Consider the following 22,278-nt stretch of genomic DNA (forward strand, 5'->3'; position numbering starts at 1 on the left):
GTGTCTTATTATGGCTGCCATTTTGTATCTAGTTGCAAAACTCATATACTGTATACTGATAGAGAGAAAAAAAGAAAAGAACCCATAAAACTAGAGCATTTCACCCTGAAAAGGGTGAATTTTGATTTTAAAAAAGAAATGTGCCAAGAGGTCTTATAATGAGTGTTGATCAAATGAACCACTTCTGCATTGGCAATGTTTGCAGTCCTGAACTGCATGAATTTGATATACTAAGAAAACCCTCCAAATACTGAGATGTTTATTGCAATTCCTTCTTATCAGACACTATAATTGACTTTCTACTTCCATTTCTCTGTCCCCCCCCCAAAAAAACCCCCTATATTTGAACTATGCTTCCCACATATTATGAAAATACCACTTAGAAACATTGTTTCAGTAGATAGAGGGTTTAAGGCAGGGGTCCCCAAACTAAGGCCCGGGGGCCGGATGCGGCCCAATCGCCTTCTAAATCCGGCCCGCGGATGGTCCAGGAATCAGCATGTTTTTACATGAGTAGAATGTGTTCTTTTATTTAAAATGCATCTCTGGGTTATTTGTGGGGCATAGGAATTCATTCATTTTTTTTTTCCAATATATAGTCCGGCCCCCCACAAGGTCTGAGGGACAGTGGACCGGCCCCCTGCTGAAAAAGTTTGCTGACCCCTGGTTTAAGGCAAGGCATTTGCTTGTTAAAGATATTTTCCTTCTGTTACTCTGAATTGACACAATGACCCACCATCCCCGTTATGTGCCTTGAGATGTGCAACATACATTCATCAAAGGGGCACACCTATGACCCAATGGACATATGCTGCAAGTCCTGAGTGCCCATTGAAATAATGGTAATATTTTCACATAAGGCGTGATCCACAGGAACATGGCATGGGAGAGGTTAATTTGCTTTGTTTCCATTCTTACTAGTGTATTCAATATTCCCTAGGGATATATAGCATTCTTTCCTTACTAACCCATCTTTTCCAGACAAATACAACAACCCCTTTTAAAAGGTGCTATAAACGGGTTTCGAAATATAAAATATATCCATCATAGCATCTCCTAATCATTGCTTCAGTGTTGTATTTCTGCAGGTGATTTCTCTTTTCTGATTGAAACTATTTGCCGTAGAGTAACTGTTATGTCCCGTGTCGCCTTTTCCTTCTTCATCTTCTCTTCCTCCTCCTCCTCCTTGTTGACCCTGCTTTTTGGACCAAGAGGGCTGGATGCTTTCTTGATCTTTATTTCCTTTTTGAGTTCTTTTCAACGGAGATATCCACAGTACTAAAATGCAGGCTATGTGGAGGCAGAAGTAACAGGAACTAAGCAAATAAAAAAAGGGGGGGAACCATATTAAGTCAAATTGAACTCGGGAGTGTTTTGAGACAAAGCTATAAGCACTGACCTACTTGTCAGAAGGTCTGCTATACAAAGCACCAAGACCTCAAGCGACATAGACGGATCAAGGATTATTCTAAGCTAAGCATCTGTTCCTTCCAGGGGAATGCAACCCCATCCAGAACTGGCAGCCCCCCCCCCCAACTTCCTGGACTTGAGAACCTCCCACATTCAGAACCTCCATCTTCTCTGGATTCGTTACACTTCCCCAATGTCCTGTCCTTTATAGTTGTCAAAAAGCTTGGGGAATAAGACGGACCCTTGGGAAACCCTGCAAGTTAGCTCCTAAGGTGCCAGGCAATAGCCCTCCATTGCTACTCTATGAAATGAGCCTCTGAGGCAGCAGCGAAATCACTGTGGACACAGTGTCCCCCATCTCCCACCCACCCCAGAGTCACTGCAGGAGGGTAACATGGTCAACAGTATCGAAAGCTTCTGAGAGATGGAGGGCAACAAACTAAGACTGCAGTTTCCTTGTCCCTCTTCCAACAAAGCTCATCGGTACAGGGTGACCAAGGCAGTTTGAGTGCCATACCCAGGCCTGAAGTCCAACTGAAATGGGTCCAGATAATAGGCTTCCTCCAAGCATGTGATGGTAACTAGATGACCATCACCCTCTTAAGAAACTTGTCGAAAAAAGTGAATGATGGCCACTGGGTGATTCTTGTTCAACACACCTGGGGGTTCAGATTTTCTACTTGAACTCCATAACCTTCCCTCGCCCATCTGCCCAATCCTTCCACCAAGCATCAAATATCACATGAAATTCTCTGCAAATGGAATTGAAGACTAGATTACTAGCTTTCAGTGGCGGCGGTGGAGGGGGAGAGCCCTTGAATAATTCCACTTGCCATTTAGATCTTTTTTTAAAATGCAAAGTGTCAACTCACCTGTAAAACAGGTATGATGGTTTTACGGAGAGAAGTACAAATGGGACCACCGTGTAACTTATTGCTACTTGAGTCATCATCCATGTCATGATATCATAACATAATTTAATGGCTGGGGAGTCAATAAAGTAGTGCCTAATGTTCTTTCTAATCTAAACCAAAAAAGAGGGGAAATAATTAGTAGGAGAACCAGGATTGTCATCACAGAATAGGTAGTCATCAGAAGTTACAAGAAACTACATCTAGATGCAGCCAAAATACAGAAAGCCTACAGTGTTGATCTTGATTACCTATTGATTCAATAAGTGTTTTCATAACATTGAGAGTTGTAGTGTGGCCCCTGCTAGGTGAATTTTAAATATATAAATATATATATACATACACACACAGTGGTACCTTGGTTTACAACCATAATCCGTTCCGGAGGTCCGGTTGTAAACCAAAACAGGTTGTAACCCAAGGCACACTTTTGCAATGGGGCCTCCAAAAAAATGGGTTGTGATCCAAAAAATGGGTTGTAAATCCAAAAAAAGGAGCACGTACTTCTGGGTTTGACGTAGTTGTAATCCAAAACGGTTGTAATCCAAAACAGTTGCAAACCAAGGTACCACTGTGTCTGTATTAAAATGACACTACATTGACTTTGTCGCCTTCCCGTTTTCTAATATTATTGTTTGCGTTCTAGTAAAATCCTTCGATTTTTATTAGGATTGAATCATATAGGATGTGATGAATGGCCGTGAAGTGACCCTCAAATCGAGAATCTTCTAGGTTTTCTGCTCTAGCCGCCAATAGCAGGGTGGGACGGTGGTGCTCGCTTGACCTCAAGTCACCAGCATCACTGCCGCGTGCCAGGATGGAGAGGGTGAAAGCAGAGGGCGTGGCCATGCAAAATGCACCAGTGGAACCAATCCAGCACTGCTGCAGACATGTTCCACAGCACTGACCTCATCCCTCCTCCCCTCTATCCCAGTATGCAGTAAGTGACATGGGTGACCAGATGTCAGGTGAGTGCCACCGCCCCACCCCTAGCTCAGATCAGTTCTTGGCCTCTATCTGGAATAGGTAAAAACAGTGCATTTGTCTGCTTATTACTCTCTCTTGCTGGGCACTGACATTCAAATTTCTTCACCTACCACCTCCTCAGTTTCCCATCTTCCTGAACTATGCTCCCAGCTTCACACAGGGCATCTCTGGCTTTGACTCTGGGTGTTTTTAATTTATGGAAGAGCTGTTCTTATTATGTGACCCACTGTGATTGCTTATGACTTGGCAACCCTCTGGTACTTTTATTGCCAGTTTCCCAAAGCTCCTATTCCTAGTCCTTTCAGGACTAATTATATTCCCAAAACCAAGCCTGACAAGACTGCCCACTTAAAGTTACACTGGGTGTTATTTCAAATGTGTTCCCTTCAAATGTGTTATTTCAAATGTGATCACAGTTTGTGGGGAGAAAGCGTTAAATGTCCCTTTCCTGTCTGCCAGGGTTCCAATCCTGATTACCACCATCTCCCAGCAGAGGGGTTGACAAGATGTTGAATGCATTAAATGCATCAATGTCATGTGCAGTTGCTGATAAAGACATACAGTGGTACCTCTACTTACAAATAACTCTACTTACGAATTTTTCTACTTACAAATGGAGCTCCGTCCGCCATCTTGGATGCGGTTTAGATAGGATTTTTTCTACTTATGAATTTTTAGATAGGGTTGCTTCGACTTATGAATTTTTTCTCCCAATGCATTCCTATGGGATTCGACTTACAATTTTTTTCGACTTACAAATGTGTGTTCGGAACGCATTAAATTCGTAAGTAGAGGTACCACTGTACATTCTAGCTGATCTTTGTCAAATAAATTGTTCCAAACATTACTCCTGGTGACTGTTCTATCATTAAACAAGGTGAGGCAACTATTTGGATCTTCAACCTTTGACGCCAAAGAGGCTCAAGGTCATCCTGAATTAGTCATTCATTGATGCTTTTCCTCTACAACGATGGAAACAAGAGTAATAATTTCCATGTTCTGCCACTTCAAGTTTGAAGAAGGACCACACAATTATTCGCTTATATTACTCAGACACTGGTGCTTTGGTTGGTTAATTCAGTCAAAAATATGCAAGTGGACTACAAAACGCCTTTTTTTTAAAAAAAAAAGCAGATATTTTCCTCCCTCCTACAAATTTAAGGTGTTTAATGTAAAGGTTAAAGAGCCGCATTGAATTCGCACAATTCTTTGGCAAGAGCAGAGAGGCAGCGGTACTTACAGTTCGTGCTGCCATTGTCATTAGTACTCCTGTTAAGAATGTTAAATAATATCCTGGATATACCCCATGCCAAATGGCTGACAAGATAAAGGTTTGTATTGTTGGACTGAAGGAGGCCCGTTCATAACATACTCTAAAAATCCAAGGAAAAATACAACATTTATTAAGAACAGGAGGAAGTGAAGCTCAGCCCCCCCAAAAGCCTAGCAGAAATAACTTAATGTATTTATCATTGGCAGTTTTGAACTTAGAAGGGGCTCTGTTCACTGAGTCCCAGCCCCCAATGAACACACAAATCATCTGATAAAATGATTGCTTATCTTAGGAGACAAGGTTTTACTCAAAGGCCACCCATTTTCTCCTGCATTCGCCAAGGCCAGCAAACAATGTGTCCTGGTGCTCTTGGCATCTTAGGAATGTCATAACATGACTCTTTTTCCGACAGTTTTGTAAGAATTTTTTAAAAAAAAGATAACAGATAGTACCTTTTCAGCCAAAGACCTGTCTGGATATTCCAGTTATCAAGAAACATCTTGAAACTTGTTGAGAACTGTAAAATTAACACACCGTTATTGTATTTCTGTAAAGCACAGGTAATCATTATGTCATTACTTAGGGTTTAAAAGAGATCATATTATTATGAAATAAGATAAGGTAAAAAGGTAAAGGACCCCGGGACTGTTAAATCCAGTCAAAGGCGATTATGGGGTTGCGGTGCTCATCTCTCTTTCAGGCCGAGTGAGTCAGTGTTGGTCCACATACAGCTTTCTGGGTCATGTGGCCACCATGTCTAAACCACCTCTGGTGCAACTGGACACCATGACAGAAACCAGAGCGCACGGAAACACTGTTCACCTTCCTGCCGCAGCGGTACCTATTTATCTACTTGCACTGGCATGCTTTCGAACTGCTAGGTGGGCAGGAGCTGGGACAGAGCAACGGGAGCTCATCCCGTCGCGGGGATTCGAACTGCTAACCTTTTGATTGGCAAGCCCTAGGCTCCGTGGTTTAGACCACAGCACCACCCGCTTCCCTTATGCAGTATGTATTGATATGTATTATCAATTGCCGCAGGATGTGGAAGGGTTTGTCTCAAGGTTTGTCTAGGCCAGGCATAGGCAACCTTGGCTCTCCAGATGTTTTGGAACTACAACTCCCATGATCCCTGACCTTGTTAGCTAGGGATAATGGGAGTTGTAGTTCCAAAACATCTGGAGAGCCAAGGTTGCCTATGCCTGGTCTAGGCACATTTAGGCTATGCCTCTCTTATAATGCCACTGGGCAAACAATTTAAAAGAGTTTTGCAAGTGCTGCCCGTCACACACTCACACACACAATTTAGGCATGATCAGCAGTGGATATTCCTTGTGTCACTCTTGCCTGAGGTTAGAAACTGCTGAATATTGCAGCAACTGTTACCCTCCAAGAGCTTAACTCAAGAAAGTGGCTTGGGGTCCTGCCATTTGAGAAGGAGCCAAACATGTACAGCTGGCCCCTCAAAATTAAAACATTCTCTTCTTTCAGCCCTGACCCTCTACAACAAAATTCTGTTCAAGAAACAGAATTCTGAAAGTCCAGTAATGAGGATTCTAAATTGAAAACCTGGAAATGTTGGCCGGGGCTGAACTTTTCACTATATATATAGGCACCTAAAAAGTGGCAGAAGTTCCATCACTTGTTTCCTTCTCTTTGGTGTGCTCCATTCAAAGCAATGGACTGGCACCATCTATTACGTAGAATAGGAAGACTTCCTCTACATCAGCAATGTGCCTTTTCTTCACATGGGAAGAAAGGAGGCGATTCAGCTTCTTCTCTTTTCATAAAGGGAGAATGCAAGTCCTCATTTCTAGTAGAGGAAATGGAACATAAGGAGACAGCGGGAGCAAGATGGCTAGTAACCCAACAGGAGGAATGTGACAAAGCTGTTCATTTTAGCAACCTGAATGCTAGTCTCCATAATTGATTTTAATGCACCAGTGGCAACTGGAATTCTTCCATTCCCGTCTCATGCTATATTTATCTCATCACTAAAGCTATACCAGAAAAGGCCCGATACAAATCCAACTTTCAACATTTTCCATTAACATTTTCAGAACTATTCCATATACCAACCTCTATATGAAGAATTCTTAGATTTGAAATTGAATCCCAGTGCGAGAGTCCACTTTTATCATATCCTCTAAATCCAAACCCAGCTGCATTATTAATTGCATCTGCTGCAAAGAAAGAAGGGAATAATTTGCAAGAAGCTTAAAAATCATATAAAATGAGATTTACATTTCGGCTTCTTTCACATTTTAAGTTTTAAATGTCTACTTAGAAGCTTTTGTAACACCGGTCACAACTTTCAATGAAAAGCCAAGTCCCCGACAAGGCTGGTTTGACCAGATGGATGACGCAAGACATCCAAAACACTTTTCAAAGTTGCAATAAAAGAAGTGTCAGTCAAATGAGAAGGGAAAAGGTAATAAAGAATTTTCTCTGCCAGTCTGAAGCCTGAGAAGACTGCATTACTGCTCTCATTTCATGCACACGCCTAACTAATAAAGTATGGACTTCTTGGTATAATGTGGGCTTTGGTGATAATTTAATGTTACAAGTGTATTGTACTTTTGTAGTCACACTAAAATGTTAATCATATGCTTCAGATGCAACGGAAATGAGAGAAAACCTTACTTATTTCTTTTTGCTTAATAGCCAAACATAAATGAACTATTCCTCAATACAAACACCTAAAGGAAAGAAAAATGTGTCACTTTACATCTTCTGCCACCACAAATGTGGTATACTTTCTACAACTGTAGTGACAACAGCTCCCATAACCATCAACCATAACCATTATTAGCCATCAATCACAGCTATCAAACTTTGTTATGCTTCTCACCCCTACTGGCTCTCTTGTCATAATATACAGCACTATCAAAAGCAAATAAGTCTCTCTTTTCCTCCCTCATTAGCATAAATAAAACTTTTCCTTCAGAATTATAATCTATTGCTATATTCTAAATGACTAAATGCAAAGTTAACATAAACCCTCCCAACTTTATAGCTGACATGCAACATTTTAAAGCTGCAATCCAGTTGAAGTAAATTGCTAACGGCTAGCAAATCATTTCATTTGTTTCTTATGAAAGCCCAGTTTTATATATGAATGGCTTTTTTATTACTTTTCTAAACCTCTTTCAGATTTATTTCAATCTAAGCACTACAGAAATATTGTTAAATAAGGTCCTCCTACTTCCTTGCAAACGAATCCATAGTTCTTTCACCACCCACAGGAGGGCAGTGTCTCAAATATATTCTGCAAACTATACAACATGACACAGCTTGGCGGGAGAACATTCTTTTTTAAAAAAGTCTACTTACCCAACGTCCACGCAAAGTAGTATTTAGGTCTGGCAGCCATAAGAGACAGGTACAAGTAGATAACCCTTGTAGGTATTGAAGCTGTTGCTTGGAAATGTTCATCGATGTTGTACTCTACAGGCAAAGTTTTGCTAACAGTCATATGAAACAACAAGGATAGTCCACACACTATGAGTTTCTGCGCCACAGCTGTCTGAAACATGCAAGATGTAAGACTTTGTGAGCATCTTTCAAAAACGAAACTTGCAAGCAATGCATCTTACAGTATAGAAGGTGCCTTATCTTTTTGGTGGGGGGAAGGGGGCAGGGTCGACAAAACTCTTACAGTATTGTCCTTGCTTGCCCGAAAGAATAAAAACAAACATTAGAGCCTAAACATGGCCTGACTTACTTTCCTCGTAGAAACTGGGATCCCTTTAAACTATGAAGTGGGGTTTAAACAAAGGGGTTCTCACACCCATTGGGAGAACACTTCCAACAGGTAGCGAGCACTTCCTCATTAGAGATGCTATCAACCAGCCGTGGACTGAACCATGTACACAGTAAGGTTGCTTTTCGTCTAAATGCTCCAGACTATAGGAGCCAACTCCTGGGAGCCGAGGTCCCTTTGCCTCCCCCAACAGAATATTTGAGGGGGATACCACCCCAGTTGCCATTCAAATGGTGTGTGTGTGCCACGCCATGTGATTGATCATGCAGGGTGGGGCTTACCTGCCCCCCCCCCCGGTATTTTATTCAAGTTGGCACCCCTGCTTGAGGCTTACTGGAGTGCACCGTCTCTTCATTCATAGGCACTAGCCTCTTCAGAATTTCTGGAAGCAACAAATTTCCTTGCAGGGAAGCGCAAATCCGCAACTGAGATTGGATGGTCTGTGTACTGGGATGCTTTCCCTATGTGCCCAGTTTTAACTTAGTGATGTTATGAGTATGGAATGTGACGCTTCTTTGGCCCTTTTAAAAGTCGTGTTTTTAAAAGTGCTATTGCATAGCTCTCAAAAGGAGCCGCGTTACACCCAGTCAAACCATTGCTCCATCTAGCACAGTATCACCTACCCGGGATTTCAAGCAGAGGGCATTCCCATCCCTTCCTGAGAGATGCAAAGGGCCAGAGCTGGGATCTCTTGCTCATAAAAGCCCCCCACTTGCACTGAGCTACATCCCTTTCCCATATTTCTGATATTTTACTCTGGGTTGCACGTGTTGTTGTTGTTTGTTGTTTCCATTTTGCAAGCTGCTCTAGTTACCTTCTGCACAGAAGAAGAGCAGGATATAAATATCCAGAAACAAGCAAATCAGAACAGTTGCAGCGCTACAACTAAAGAAGCAGGTTTTCTTTATTTGTTCCTGTTCTTTCATCATGGTAGGACAGAATTGGCAGAGGGAGCATTCATGTGTTAGGCAGATGCTGGCTTGTCCAAGCAGGATGATGCCTCAGGGCACAAACTGGACAAAATTGGACTAGACTGACCACATGTACATTCCATCCCCATGAAACAGATTCAGTTCTTCCTTGCAAGCTGGTTTTCAAGTGTCAGGGTCTCTTAAAATATAGTGCCAATATTTTTTGAAAAGTTCTCTCCCTACCAGGACATATCCAAATGTATCTGGGGGTTTTTTTGTTTTGTTAATACATGGTAAATAGGCAAATAAATATCTGAAGGGGATCCAAGTGTATGAGACTAATCTTCTCACACAATCAAGCCAAAAAAGGGGGGGCATTAAGAGGAAAATTTAGCATGCAATAACAATTGTATACTAAACAGTTGAGTTGCATGTAATCTAAGAAGATTAATATATTAGGAATCAAGTAAAAAGAGAGAAAGGGGTAACCAAAACTTGCTACTCAATGCCATCTAATCTGATCTTGTACCAAGACTTGAAAAGTAAAAATTAATTTTTTTAAACACCCAACCCCATACTACTTCTGACACTGGATTTCGTTCCATTCCGTTCCCATTTTCTCTTATATAGTGCTTGCACCTGGGAGAGAATTGCCGTAAGTGTATTTTTAAATTGCTTTCTTTATATCAGTTTGCAATCAGAACTTCTCAAAAAGGGTGCAGAACAGGTTTGAGTGGGGGAGAGGAGGGAAGTCCTACTGCCTGAGTGGACCTCATTCCCATTGTGCATAACTCACTTAGCGCTACATTGAATTCTGTCTATAAAATTCTTAAGTGGAACAGCTTTTTCCAGACAGAGAGATCAACAGTCTATTTTGTTGGATTGCTACATTCACTTTTTAATAACGAGGGTAACTTCTGGAGTTAACTTAGAGTTAACTTCTGCAAACAAGGCATGAAGAGTGCAATCATGTATATTCTTTGGTTTACACCAAAGTAGTTCCCATAGTTGTTTCTTATCAAATTCCTGTTCAATCTTTCATAATGTATTATCATCCAGAATCTATCACAGTTCTGAAGCTTGATTGTATCTTACGGTATTATATTGGGTACTCCCAGTCTTCCACTGTTTATCCTGTGATATAGATTTTCATTAGCTGCTCTACTAGGTTTATTTGGAGCTTATGAATTTTATGATCCTTTTCTGTATTTCAATGAGTTTAGAGCTTTCTATTTTCAAGGATAGTGTTATGAATAAGAACAGTATTTTAGGGATGAAGACAATGGATACAGAGGCTGTTTTCCCCAGTCATGATAGAAGTTTTTCCAAATTGTTTTCAATCTGTGTTATCATGATCCCAAAACCATTATGCACGTTATGAGCTTACCTTCCAAGTCCCGGACTGCAGAATCCGGGACCGGCAGCCATGTGACACCGGAAGTTGCGTTGACGTAACTTCCGGTGTCGCTTTGCCCTTCTATGGGCACCAAAAATGGCCACCGCCGGCTTCAAAAGTCGCTTGTACGCATGTCAGGAAGTGCGCCGACGCAACTTCCGGTGTCGCTCCGCCCATCTATGGGCACAAAAAATGGCCGACGACGACACCGGAAGTTGTGTCTATGCACTTCCGGACATGCGTAGATGCGACTTTTGAAGCCGGTGGCGGCCATTTTTGGTGTCCATAGAAGGGCAAATCGGGGGGAAAAATGGCCGCCGGCAGGAGAAAATAATGGAGAAAAACGGGAGACGAAGTGATACAGGGGACCACCGGGAAAAGGTAAATTGGTACGTACAGAAATCCTTAATACTGTTTTCTCAGAATAGCCAGTCCTAACTAATCGTAACAATCTGAGCTATTACTATTTATCAAAACTAGAAAATAACTGCCAAATCAACAGATTTTTAAACTACATATAGAAAAATTCCTAGAACTGGAATCAATACACTTACTGATGAAAGTAAACTTAGGTACAATGCCTCAGAGAGCTAAATTATTACGGTACTTAGATTTGTCCTCGTTTCTTTAACAGCACTTGTTCCTTAATTCATGTGTTATACAATTTTGAGCTCACATGAAAGCATCTGAAAATTGGAGTAGGTTTTTATTCAATACGGCTTTTTGTTCATTTAACCCATTTTAGAGTGGGGGCCAACTCACTGACATATTTCTCATTTTTCACACACACACACACACACACACACACACACACACATTATCTTAAAGTCAAGCCTTAAAATGAGAAAGGTTTTTTTGTACATTTTAAAATTTGCATTAGTGATATTCAAAAGTGCTTTTAAGAGATGTTTTTAACTCATCAGTTTGTTTGAGTTTTCTATAGGCAATTAAAAATGTTCTAAAAGAGATTTCATTGGGTGAGCAAAGTGACACTCCTTTGCAAACGAAATATGAATTATCAACGTTTTCAAAATACATGGGTGGTTAATTCAGTACCTTTTAGAGCAGAAACTTTCTAAAATAGTTTAGAAACTAGTTGCACTGACATTAATACACGTAAACATCCATAACTAAATACACAATAAAGCAATCCCATTAAAATTACGATATCCTAGAAACGTTTATCAGATTGTTCATTGTTGTTTTAGATTTAATTGTTGCATGTCATATGCCCTAACGTAAACAAAGATCTCAACGCAACCATGTTCAACAGTTTAAAGATGAAATGGAAGAAAAACTATGTTACAGGTAGGGGAGGCACTATATACTCAGTATCAGGACCAGCCCAAGACATTTTAGCACCTGAGGCAGACCCCAAAATAGGGTGCCCCTCCCCCCCCCCCACAAGAAGGGGCGAGTGAAGATCTACATCAGGAACAAGGGGGAAATAAAGATCAACATCGGGATCTGCAGCCCCTGTGGATCCTGCCGCCTGAGACACTCGCCACACCTTGCCTCATGAGTGGGCTGGCCCTGCTCACTTTCAACAATTAATCAAAACAGCTTTTTAGTGGCTATCCATCAATTATATTCATTACAAGAATGTCTGGTGATTCTGCAATGTCCTGCAAATGGGTCAATATTGCATATGTATAGACTATTTGTTTTCTGTCTTATTGTATCTTACATGAGTTTGCACTGGGCCATTTTGTGTGTGCTGTTAAGTTTTGTGATTGTCAAAGATCCATTCCAGTTACATATTTATCACTTTTGAACATGAGCAACTGACCTTCCTTCACTTACTGTTTTTATCTATAAGATGCTAGTCTCTCTTTTCATTAAGTCAAAATACAGTGGTGCCTCGCTTAACGGAATTTCCGCTTAACGAAAGGATTTTTCGAGCGGAGGTTGCCTCGCTAGACGAATTCGCTTTACGAAAAATTTGTCTAGAGAATCACGGTTTCCCATAGGAATGCATTGAAATTCAATTAATGCGTTCCTATGGGCAAAAAAAATAATCCAAAAAACCCCCAATGCATTCCTATGGGATTCGCTAGACGAATTTTTCGTTATAAGAAAAGACCCGTGGAATGAATTAAATTTGTCTAGCGAGGCACCACTGTACTTAATTGTGTCGGTGTGGTGAAGAAGCATAGAGTGCTGGGATTGGATATTCATTTCGTTTTGGCTACTTGCTCGGCTTACAAGGGCCCGTTGGGCAAGTCACCATTTCAGCCTCCGTTACAAAGCTGATGATGATGATGATGATGATGATGATCAAGTTTGTCATACAATGTCACTTCAGTAAGACAACCCTGTATAATGACCCTGAAACCAATACTTGCTTTATTGCTTATATTTTCCATTGTGTTACTGTTTCACTGAATGTTTAATTTGTTTAAACTTTGCTGTAAGCCACCCTAAAACTTGTTATAGGGTGTCCTATAAATGCTCAAAAGAAAGATATGATAGCAATCATCTCAGGGCCGATGATGGGCAGTTAGCAATGATTCATGACAGGGCCTTCTCACTGGCAAGTCCCCTGCTTGTGGAATGTCTTCCTTGGTAAGGCGCCATCTTTCTCTCTCATTAATGCCCAGGAGAAATTTTTTTAAACCCTCCTATTTACCTAGTCATATGACGACCAAAAAATACTGTTCCTGGGAACCTTGAAAATATTAGTTGTGAGGGTATGTGGCTACTTTAAAATGCTTTTAGCATTTTAATTTTCTAAATAGATATAGATATGTATAGAGATACAGGTTCGTCCAGCCTCTTCCCATGAGGCTGGGTGGAGTTCAGAAGCTTTGGCTACCATTTTGGTTTAGCCACAGATTGCTGCAGAACTGCTCTTAAAATTGGATAGCTTAAACACACCTGTTTCAGAAAATAGGGTCTAAAGTTGGCTTGTTTGAAACTTGCATGATTAACTAGCGTTTGTCAAGTTTGGGTGGCATAACTAAATTGTGATTAACTAAAAGCAGAAGCACACAAAACTATGAGGGGCTAGACATGCTAACATCTAGCTAAACCACAGCTTAGTGTGATGTCAAAATGCAGCCAATGGCTTGCCAAAGGGCATTCCATTAATTCATGACTGAGATTTAAAGCTGTGGTTTCCTTACTCATAACTCACAACCACGGCCTGAAGGGACAGGATACAACAACGCTGCCAAAGTTAATCAGGTTTGGATCTGGCTGGTTTCTAGATGGAAAACATGTATACTGCCTTCCGCAGAATATGTATTCATGAAATATATCCATGGGCTGTACATGAAATAAAAATTTGAAAATCCAATTATATTATACCATACCACTCTCTACTTTGCTACACTCACTCCACATAAATGGGCACTCACAAAATTATGAAACGTTCTGAGCGCTGGAAAGCATTGTAGAAATTATTGCTTTATGTGTTAACTCTGTATCTGATGCCTAAGATTCAATGTCCCATTGGGAAAGATAGCAACTAATCTCAGTGGATGTTAAAGCGGGTCCTAGGTGGTTAAAACTTTATTTTAAGACACCTGTTTGCAGTGGAGCTCATTTTGATGCTTGCTTGGCAGCTTCACAAAATATAATTAGTTCAGCAAAGCTTGTGGTATTTGGGACTGCTGCACAAGGAGTTACGCACACACTGAGGCAATTAACAAGGGGTTAAATAGCTAAAAATATTACTAAGAAGCCATAAGCAAAGGGGATGTGTTCCACAAGAACATGGGAGTTTAAGGGTAGCTAATAGCTATAAGAAAAAGAAACTTACGAAGATAGACATTAATTTCAGACAGTTGACACCAGTTTGAGCACCAACAAATGATAGCTTGTAAAAAGGCACAATAGGAGGGAGATATGAGGTAAATCACTTGAGAATGTTGACTATATTCAGTTAACATGCAATTAGCACAGTAGAAAGTTACATTAAGCTCATATCATGCGCCTGACAAAGTTAGCAGAAGGAGAAGGGACTGTCGTTAATTTGATGCTACAGAAATAAAACTCAAACGAGAAAGGAAGCTTATTAGATTAGGGGAAATAGAGTTCTTTCATCTAGAGCTTCCCATTTGCTGATCCTCATTACGCAAGAAAGCTAAACTTAATCTAATGATGCATTCTTATTCTTAAAAATAAAATAAAATATCAGTACGAAAACTCAGCCAAAATCCCCTACTTAGATAAGCATTTCAGCAAGATGGCAAACTGAAGGGCAACTCTTTTATTAAGTAAGCAAGTTGAGCTAGCAACCTGATACAGCAAACGCAGCAGGGGGCAAAGAGTTGTACGATCCACGTTATTTCCCAAGAAGCACACAATACTCACTGGTGTTACAAAATGCAGCCAAATTTCTCTTTTAACGCCAGTTGGGAAGTATAAAATATCAAGAGCAAACATAAGATTCCCTTAAAAGTAATGTCAGAAAGCTAGTGCAGCGTAAGTAACTAAAAATGTCAAGCATGTGAGCAATACAGCTAAAGATAACTTACCTGTACTGTGAGATTGGCTGAGATTTTGAAGGTAGAGTTCTTTATAAAGCCTCAATTATAGACCCTGCGCTTGACCAACACTTGGGAGTTTTCTAGCAAGTTTATACAGTAAAAAGGCAAAGGGCCATCTCTTTGTCAACCACATGGTTCTATGTTAGGAACAGAGAAGATTTTCTCATTTCTAGGTCAGGGTGGTGGAGGAGGTTGGCAATGAACTCCTGAAGTTCAGCAGTCCCTTAGCTACTATGAGTTGAGCCACCCAAACTCACATTTAACCCTGGTTCACAATGCTTGGCATCAGTCATTTCCTCTGCAATTTCTCCCATCACCAATATTTACACCAGCTTTGGGTATGGTAGTACAGACAGCAGCAGATGATAAAGCCAAAGACTGCATCTAAGTAGATATGGGGCCCAATTCAGCTAAACAGTTTTTGCTGGCAGGAGCCAGCATGACAAATTCTGCTAGTGCAACAAACGAAACAAACCTGTTAGGCCTTAGAATCCAAAATAATACAGGGTGCTAATTCAGCCAAGTTTTTCTCAGAGTAGATTCATCCATTTCAATGGAGCCTAACTTACTTAGATTCATAAATTTCAAAGGCTGTCCCCTGGGAAAAATCTAGTTGGAATACCACCCTGTATTACTTCAGATTATAGGTAAAGGTAAAGGGACCCCTGACCATTAGGTCCAGTCGTGACCGACTCTGGGGTTGTGCGCTCATCTCACATTATTGGCCGAGGGAGCCGGCGTATAGCTTCCAGGTCATGTGGCCAGCACGACAAACCCGCTTCTGGCAAACCAGAGTAGCACATGGAAACGCCGTTTACCTTCCCGGTGTAGCGGTTCCTATTTATCTACTTGCATTTTGACGTGCTTTCGAACTGCTAGGTTGGCAGGAGCTGGGACCAAGCAATGGGAGCTCACCCCGTATCAGGGATTCGAACCGCTGACCTTCTGATCAGCAAGCCCTAGGCTCAGTGGTTTAACCACAGCGCCACCTGGGTCCCTTACTTCAGATTATAAGATCTAACAAAAAGTACAGTGGTACCTTGGTTTCGGAACATAATCCATTCCAGAAGACCAATAGAGTTCTCAAAATCGAAGCCTCAAAACAGAAAACTCAATACAGAAGCTGCATTTATTTCATGTTCGACTTCCAAAGCGCATTCAAAAACCGAAGCATTTACTTCCAGCTCTACGGCGTTCGAAAACCGAAACATTCTTCAGCGGAGATGTTTGAAAACCGAGGTACCGCTGTACATAGTTTATTCATTCATTCTTGTTGTCCCCAGCCTGCTGCTGCAAAATAACTCATTAATAATAGAAGCAGCAGGGAAATTACATTAAAAGTACATATTGAAATATGTAACTGCTTCCGAGGCTACTATACATTGGCCCACAAGGTCCGTTAATGAGTATCTATGGAGAATATCTACCTTTAGACAGAACTGTGTGCCATTCATGATCTATCACCACTCATGTTCAAGAAACAGCTTGAGAGAGTTATGCCTGCAAAGAACATGTAATGCAAACAAAGCTTCTCATGCACTAGAAGAACAGCAGCACAGCAAAAGAAAAAAAAAGTCGTAGATCTTACATTTGGAGAGGGATCTGTTTGTTCATATTTTATCTCTTCTTTCCCATTTGCCTCAGACTGTGTCAGTTGGTATGATCTGCCTTCAATGAAAGTAATATAGTCTTTATAAGAGCATAATGGGCCTGCCAGGATACCCATGAAATTACAGTTGTAACTTAAATACTCCAGTAGACTTGGCATGCGCCTGTAATTCAAAGACAAGCATCTCGTGAGGTTTTACTGACATTTTCTAAGAGAACAACACTAAAACCACACACTGATTGTATTCTAGTTGCAATTACTTCCATTTCTACTTGATGTCACACACCTCCACTTTAAGCTATATAGACAGAAAGTTAATAGGCATAGGGTTCCCCCCCCCAAAAAATCCAATGGCTCTCCAGCTGTTTCTAAGAATTCTGTACAGCATTGGTTCCCAAGCTGGTTAACACTTGTCCACAAGTCAATGTGAGTTGAAAAGATGTCGGGCACAATATAGTACAAGGGGGTGTTGGAGAAATCAAACCACAGGACAATTTTTTGTTTCACATGCCTGATGCTCCTTTGCATCTGGCAGCATGTTAGTGCCGGGGAGTCCTCTGAACATGGTGCAAAGCGCATAATATTTCTACAGTAAATGCCACGCAGAGAACAGAGATTAAACCTACTCAAATATAGTGGGATGTTACAAAAAGTCGAAAGCAATCTTTCAACGTGCTAAGGAAATTAGTTGTTTATCCTAAGATTCAGCTTGCAAAGCGGTTATTTTGCTTTACTGACAGTCTGCAGTTGCATGTGCTAGAACGCTTTGTGGCTAGAGCAGTACATGAACCAGCAAATGTTACCCTTACCCCATATCACCCATATTAATGAACCAAGCAAGGTTCATCAATCATCATCATCATATTTGTACCCTGCCCTCCCCAGCTGAAACCAGGCTCAGAGCAGCTAACATCATACAAATAACACAGTATACATAAAAACAGGCAGGCATCGATTGATTAAAATACATCTTAAAATTAATTCAGACAAATTAAAATCTGGACAAATGGCAGTTATCGGTTAAGACTGAGAGCAGTTAATACTTCCCAGGACCAACTGTTTTCACTATCATATAAGGACCTGTGAACAGGCTGGGAGGCCTCCTTCATGCTTGTTCTTATACAAAGGAAAATAGGTCAGACTGCACCCTGGCCAAAGGTCTGATGGAACAGCTCCATCTTGCAGGCCCTGCGGAAAGATATCAAATCCCGCAGGGCCCTAGACTCTTGTGGGAGAGGGTTCCACCAGGCCGGGGCCACGGCTGAAAAGGCCCTGGCTCTGATCAAGGCCAGTCTAATTTCCCTGTGGCCCGGGATCTTCAGAGTGTTGTTGTTTGCAGACTGTAAGGTCCTCCTTGGGGCATACCAGAGGAGGTGGTCCTGTAGGTACGAGGGTCCTAGGCCGTATAGGGCTTTGAAGGTTAAAACCAGCACCTTAAACCTGATCCTGTACTCCACTGGGAGCCAGTGCATCCTTAATCCTTAATCCCCTTAATCTTGAAGCCAAACTTTATTGATTTCTCTTAACAGGCATTATTTAACGGGGTTTGATTTCTGGAATGAAGGGAAAATCCAATGGGTGAATCAACACTCTATTAGAAACTTGTCTATATAAATAAAGGGTCTGGGCGGAATTGACTCATATCAAATGCAAAGTGAGTTGCATCAGACTCAACAGCATATGATATCCAAAGTTATTAATTCAAAGCATATTATTCTATCCTACTTTTGGGGGGGTGTAAAGCTCAAAATGGCTTCATTTGTACTTTACACAAATGAGCAGAATGCAACCCAGAGTTTTAAGGAGTCTCCTTAGCTTCCTGTTTTCTGCAGAATGGCCGATTGCAGGTGGAGTCTGAGGGGCCAGGTGGCAGCTTACACAGAAGCAGAGAAAACTTACCTCACAGCTAAGCATCGCTGTGATTGTGTCAGTTCTTCCTCCTTTCGAAACATCCCTGTGGGTTGAGGAAAGAAATGGAGTGTAACGTATTGGGCTGGGTCGAACAGTGATGCCAAACTGTAACTTGGAATCACAATAATGGATTGCGGTAAACCTTAGGCCATCGGATTCCCCAACGTAGCCATAAAGAAGGAGCTCAGTAGCTTACATTTCCCTTGTAGATAAACTGCAGCTTGGTGTGTTGTTCAAATCTGGGCAAGCTACAGTGAATGTTAACTATGGTCAGTGGAAACCAACCAACTGCAAACCATGGTTTAAAAAGCAGGCTTGCTTCAAGTAACCTTTGTTAAGAAAGATTAATGTAGGGTTTGGGTGGCATGATAAAAATGCAGCTTATCCACCATGGAAGGTTGTGTTCTCCTCATTGAGGAGGGGAACATAAAAGCCCAAGGATTTTCGAGATTTTTCTAACACTAAACCTTGATTTAGCATTATGTCCCTATTTTCCCCCCCAAATGAACTGGGTAACTTACTTAGTCCCAAAACATCCTCCTCCTTATAAGAATGGGTATCTTTTCCTTTTTCTATTTTTCTTGCCAGTTCTATTATTTCATGTGATGATGTTATGTTTGGATTATACAAATGCATTGTTTGTTATTTGTTATTGTTTTTAACTGTGTAAATCAATAAAGGACTTTAGTTCAATATATATATATAAGAATGGGTATCTAAACTGATCAGTAACGACAGCTATAGTTTAGTATAAAGGTAAAGGGGCCCCTGACCATCAGGTCCAGTCGTGTCCGACTCTGGGGTTGCGGCGCTCATCTCGCTCTATAGGCCGAGGGAGCCGGCGTTTGTCCGCAGACAGCTTCCGGGTCATGTGGCCAGCATGACAAAGCTGCTTCTGGCGAACCAGAGCAGCACACGGAAACGCCGTTTACCTTCCCGCCGGAGCGGTCCCTATTTATCTACTTGCACTTTGATGTGCTTTCGAACTGCTAGGTGGGCAGGAGCTAGGACCAAGCAATGGGAGCTCACCCCGTTGCAGGGATTCGAACCCCCGACCTTCTGATCAGCAAGCCCTAGACTCTGTGATTTAACTCACAGCGCCACCTGGGTCATAGTTTAGTATATCTGAACTCTTTTATTACCGTATCTATCTTCATAACTTTAGATACCACAATATTGCCAGATACATATTGCATACAAAAACCAAGGACAGTTGAACAAGGCACAGAACAGCTAAGTAGTAGTATAGCATTCCGCCTTTGTAAATCACCAGTTATCTGTTTTGTTAATTTAACAATAAGCACAACTCCTTCACCTATTGTAAAGGACTGCCGGAATAGAGAATAAAGGATATCCTTGCATGACCTGCTACATCAGGCATAGGCAAACTCCAGCCCTCCAGATGTTTGGGACTACAATTCCCATCATGCCTAGCTAACAGGACCAGTGGTCAGGGATGATGGAAATTGTAATCCCAAACATCTGGAGGGCCAGAGTTTGCCTATGCCTGTGCTACATGTTCAGCATGAGCAAAGAAGCTTCCTTGAGAGTTTTTACATAGTTCTGGCTGTCGTATTTTTGTTGTTGTTGTTTACTGTCACATAGCATTCCCCTCATTAACAGATAAACATATTGGTACAATTATGCATCTCCAGTTCCTGTTAAAAGACATGCAAAAATAAATATGGCCACACGGCTTATGTTCCACACCGCAAGAGAATGCATTGCATTAACATGAGATGATTTAGCTCACTGTCTTTCCCCAGCCCCCCAAAGTCTTACCATCATGAATTTCATACGCCAAACTTGTGATTTTCTGTGTAATTATCATCATTGGGCTGTGACAAAGTGAGAGGGAAATGAAAAAATAAAAGACTTCAGAAACAGAAGATGCAGATCTCACCCATAAAAGTATTGCTTTCCAACAGAAAGATAGAACTGAACGTGCCATTAATTTGTTTTTAAAACATGCCACTAGAAGTCTTTTTATGGGTAGGTCTTAGGTAAGCCTGTATGGAAGAGAAACCAGCGGCATTAGCATTAATACTAAACCAAACAACTATATTGTTTGATGCCCAGGAATTCAGATCATTGTCAAGAGGCTTTGGTTTTGAAGCTATTCTGGGATATTCAGCAACTAAGCATGACCTTTCCATGGTGGTTATGCAACTGCGGAATGCCTTCCCAAAGGAAACCCATCGGGTTTCCTCTTTTTGCCAGATATATACAATTTTAATTCAACTCTATTCATCACGGTGCAATGCCATAGGTTAAAAGAAGGGAGACCTTGGAGGAAGGGTGGGATAACAAATGACCATTTCATTTGAGCTAGCATAACAAGATAACAGTTTGATCAGGGTTACCATTTATTTCCAACCTTGATTTGTGGGCAAGCTTTGTGATTGAGCAAAACAACAACATGGTTTCCCACAAACCAGTGGCAGAATTCCTTCGTCTCACAAACAGAAGAGGATGGAGCAGTCAAACCTGATGCTCTTGTGTGAGCCATCCCATGGCATTCATGTTTATGCATTTATTTACGCACATATGCGCCAGAGACAGAATGCATGATTTCCCACCATGAAGGCCATTCTCATATACACAGGTGTTCTTGAAAGCCAATGGAAGAGACTAAAACCTGACAAATGACAAGTTTAGGTTATTTTTTAAAGAGACACTCCCAAATCTGGGGCATTATTCACCAGGTAGAGGTACCAGGAAAAAATGGCTGTCCCTAGTAACTATAGTAGTGTTGTTTGAGCCTGTCAGGCACATGCAGTCAGCCATATACTTGCTCCATAAATATTAGAATACAGCTGACTTTGAAAAATTGAACTTATTTTAAAAGCAATGAAAAGTAATTAGTGTCTTTGTACAGCCAGCCTGTAGGGAGCATATTGGTTTTCCTGCATGTCGCGGAAGACATTGTTTGCTGCCTTATAGTCACTTGGGTAATGGTAATTATAATAACAGAGAAAGCAATATAGCAAAGATCCATCAGTACTCAGGAGAAACACCATTCCCTGATTACACAATTCAGAGTAGAAAAATCAAAACACATTTTCACAGTGTAAATAAATGGTAATCTGGAGGTCCCACGCCAAGCACAGATAAAGGAGCGATTTTGACTCCCTCAACAGCTCTATAAAACCCTCTTGTACCAAGGAGAGGAGAAAGATGACAAAAGCATGTTGGCAGATAAATTGGTTGAAGAGAACAGCATGAAGAGAGCAAATTTTAATACTTATGTTTTTATTGCACATCACCATAGGCACATGTTAAATGGAGAAGCAGTATTAAATGCTTTGCCCCAAATAGCAAACAACAGCTTGGGAGGGGTTTTTTTCACAGGAAAGTGGCACAAGGGATTTCCTATATTTCATCTATCTGCACTCCAAAAGGAGCTGTGATGAATCTAGGTAGAAATTTGTGTGGTGGCAGTCCTTCCCAGACACATATCCCAGTATAAAGCTACATGCATGGAGAGGATTGTACAGAGTTCCTCCCCTCTTATAGATACATAGGCAAATAGCTCAAAAGAAACCCATAGAAACCAATTAAAGAACTTTTAATTGTGCACACATGTATACAGTTCCAGGAAAACATGTTTAACT

General features: G+C 41.1%; 1 protein-coding gene across 1 annotated transcript in view; it reads right to left on the bottom strand.

Moving 5' to 3' along the window:
• Positions 1-323: 323 nt before the first annotated feature.
• Positions 324-22,278, bottom strand: part of MBOAT2 (membrane bound O-acyltransferase domain containing 2) — a 60,870-nt gene continuing 38,915 nt past the window's right edge. Inside the window, exons 5-13 of the mRNA XM_035109881.2 lie at positions 20,447-20,502; positions 18,653-18,707; positions 16,733-16,916; positions 7,915-8,107; positions 6,661-6,764; positions 5,034-5,098; positions 4,549-4,681; positions 2,283-2,434; positions 324-1,316 (exon numbers count right to left, since the gene is read on the bottom strand). Of these exons, the coding sequence (XP_034965772.2) occupies positions 1,061-1,316; positions 2,283-2,434; positions 4,549-4,681; positions 5,034-5,098; positions 6,661-6,764; positions 7,915-8,107; positions 16,733-16,916; positions 18,653-18,707; positions 20,447-20,502 (1,198 nt within the window). The 3' untranslated portion in view covers positions 324-1,060. The remainder of the gene's footprint in view (positions 1,317-2,282; positions 2,435-4,548; positions 4,682-5,033; positions 5,099-6,660; positions 6,765-7,914; positions 8,108-16,732; positions 16,917-18,652; positions 18,708-20,446; positions 20,503-22,278) is intronic.

Source organism: Zootoca vivipara, chromosome 3 (genome assembly GCF_963506605.1).
Source record: "Zootoca vivipara chromosome 3, rZooViv1.1, whole genome shotgun sequence".
Lineage (NCBI taxonomy): Eukaryota > Metazoa > Chordata > Lepidosauria > Squamata > Lacertidae > Zootoca > Zootoca vivipara.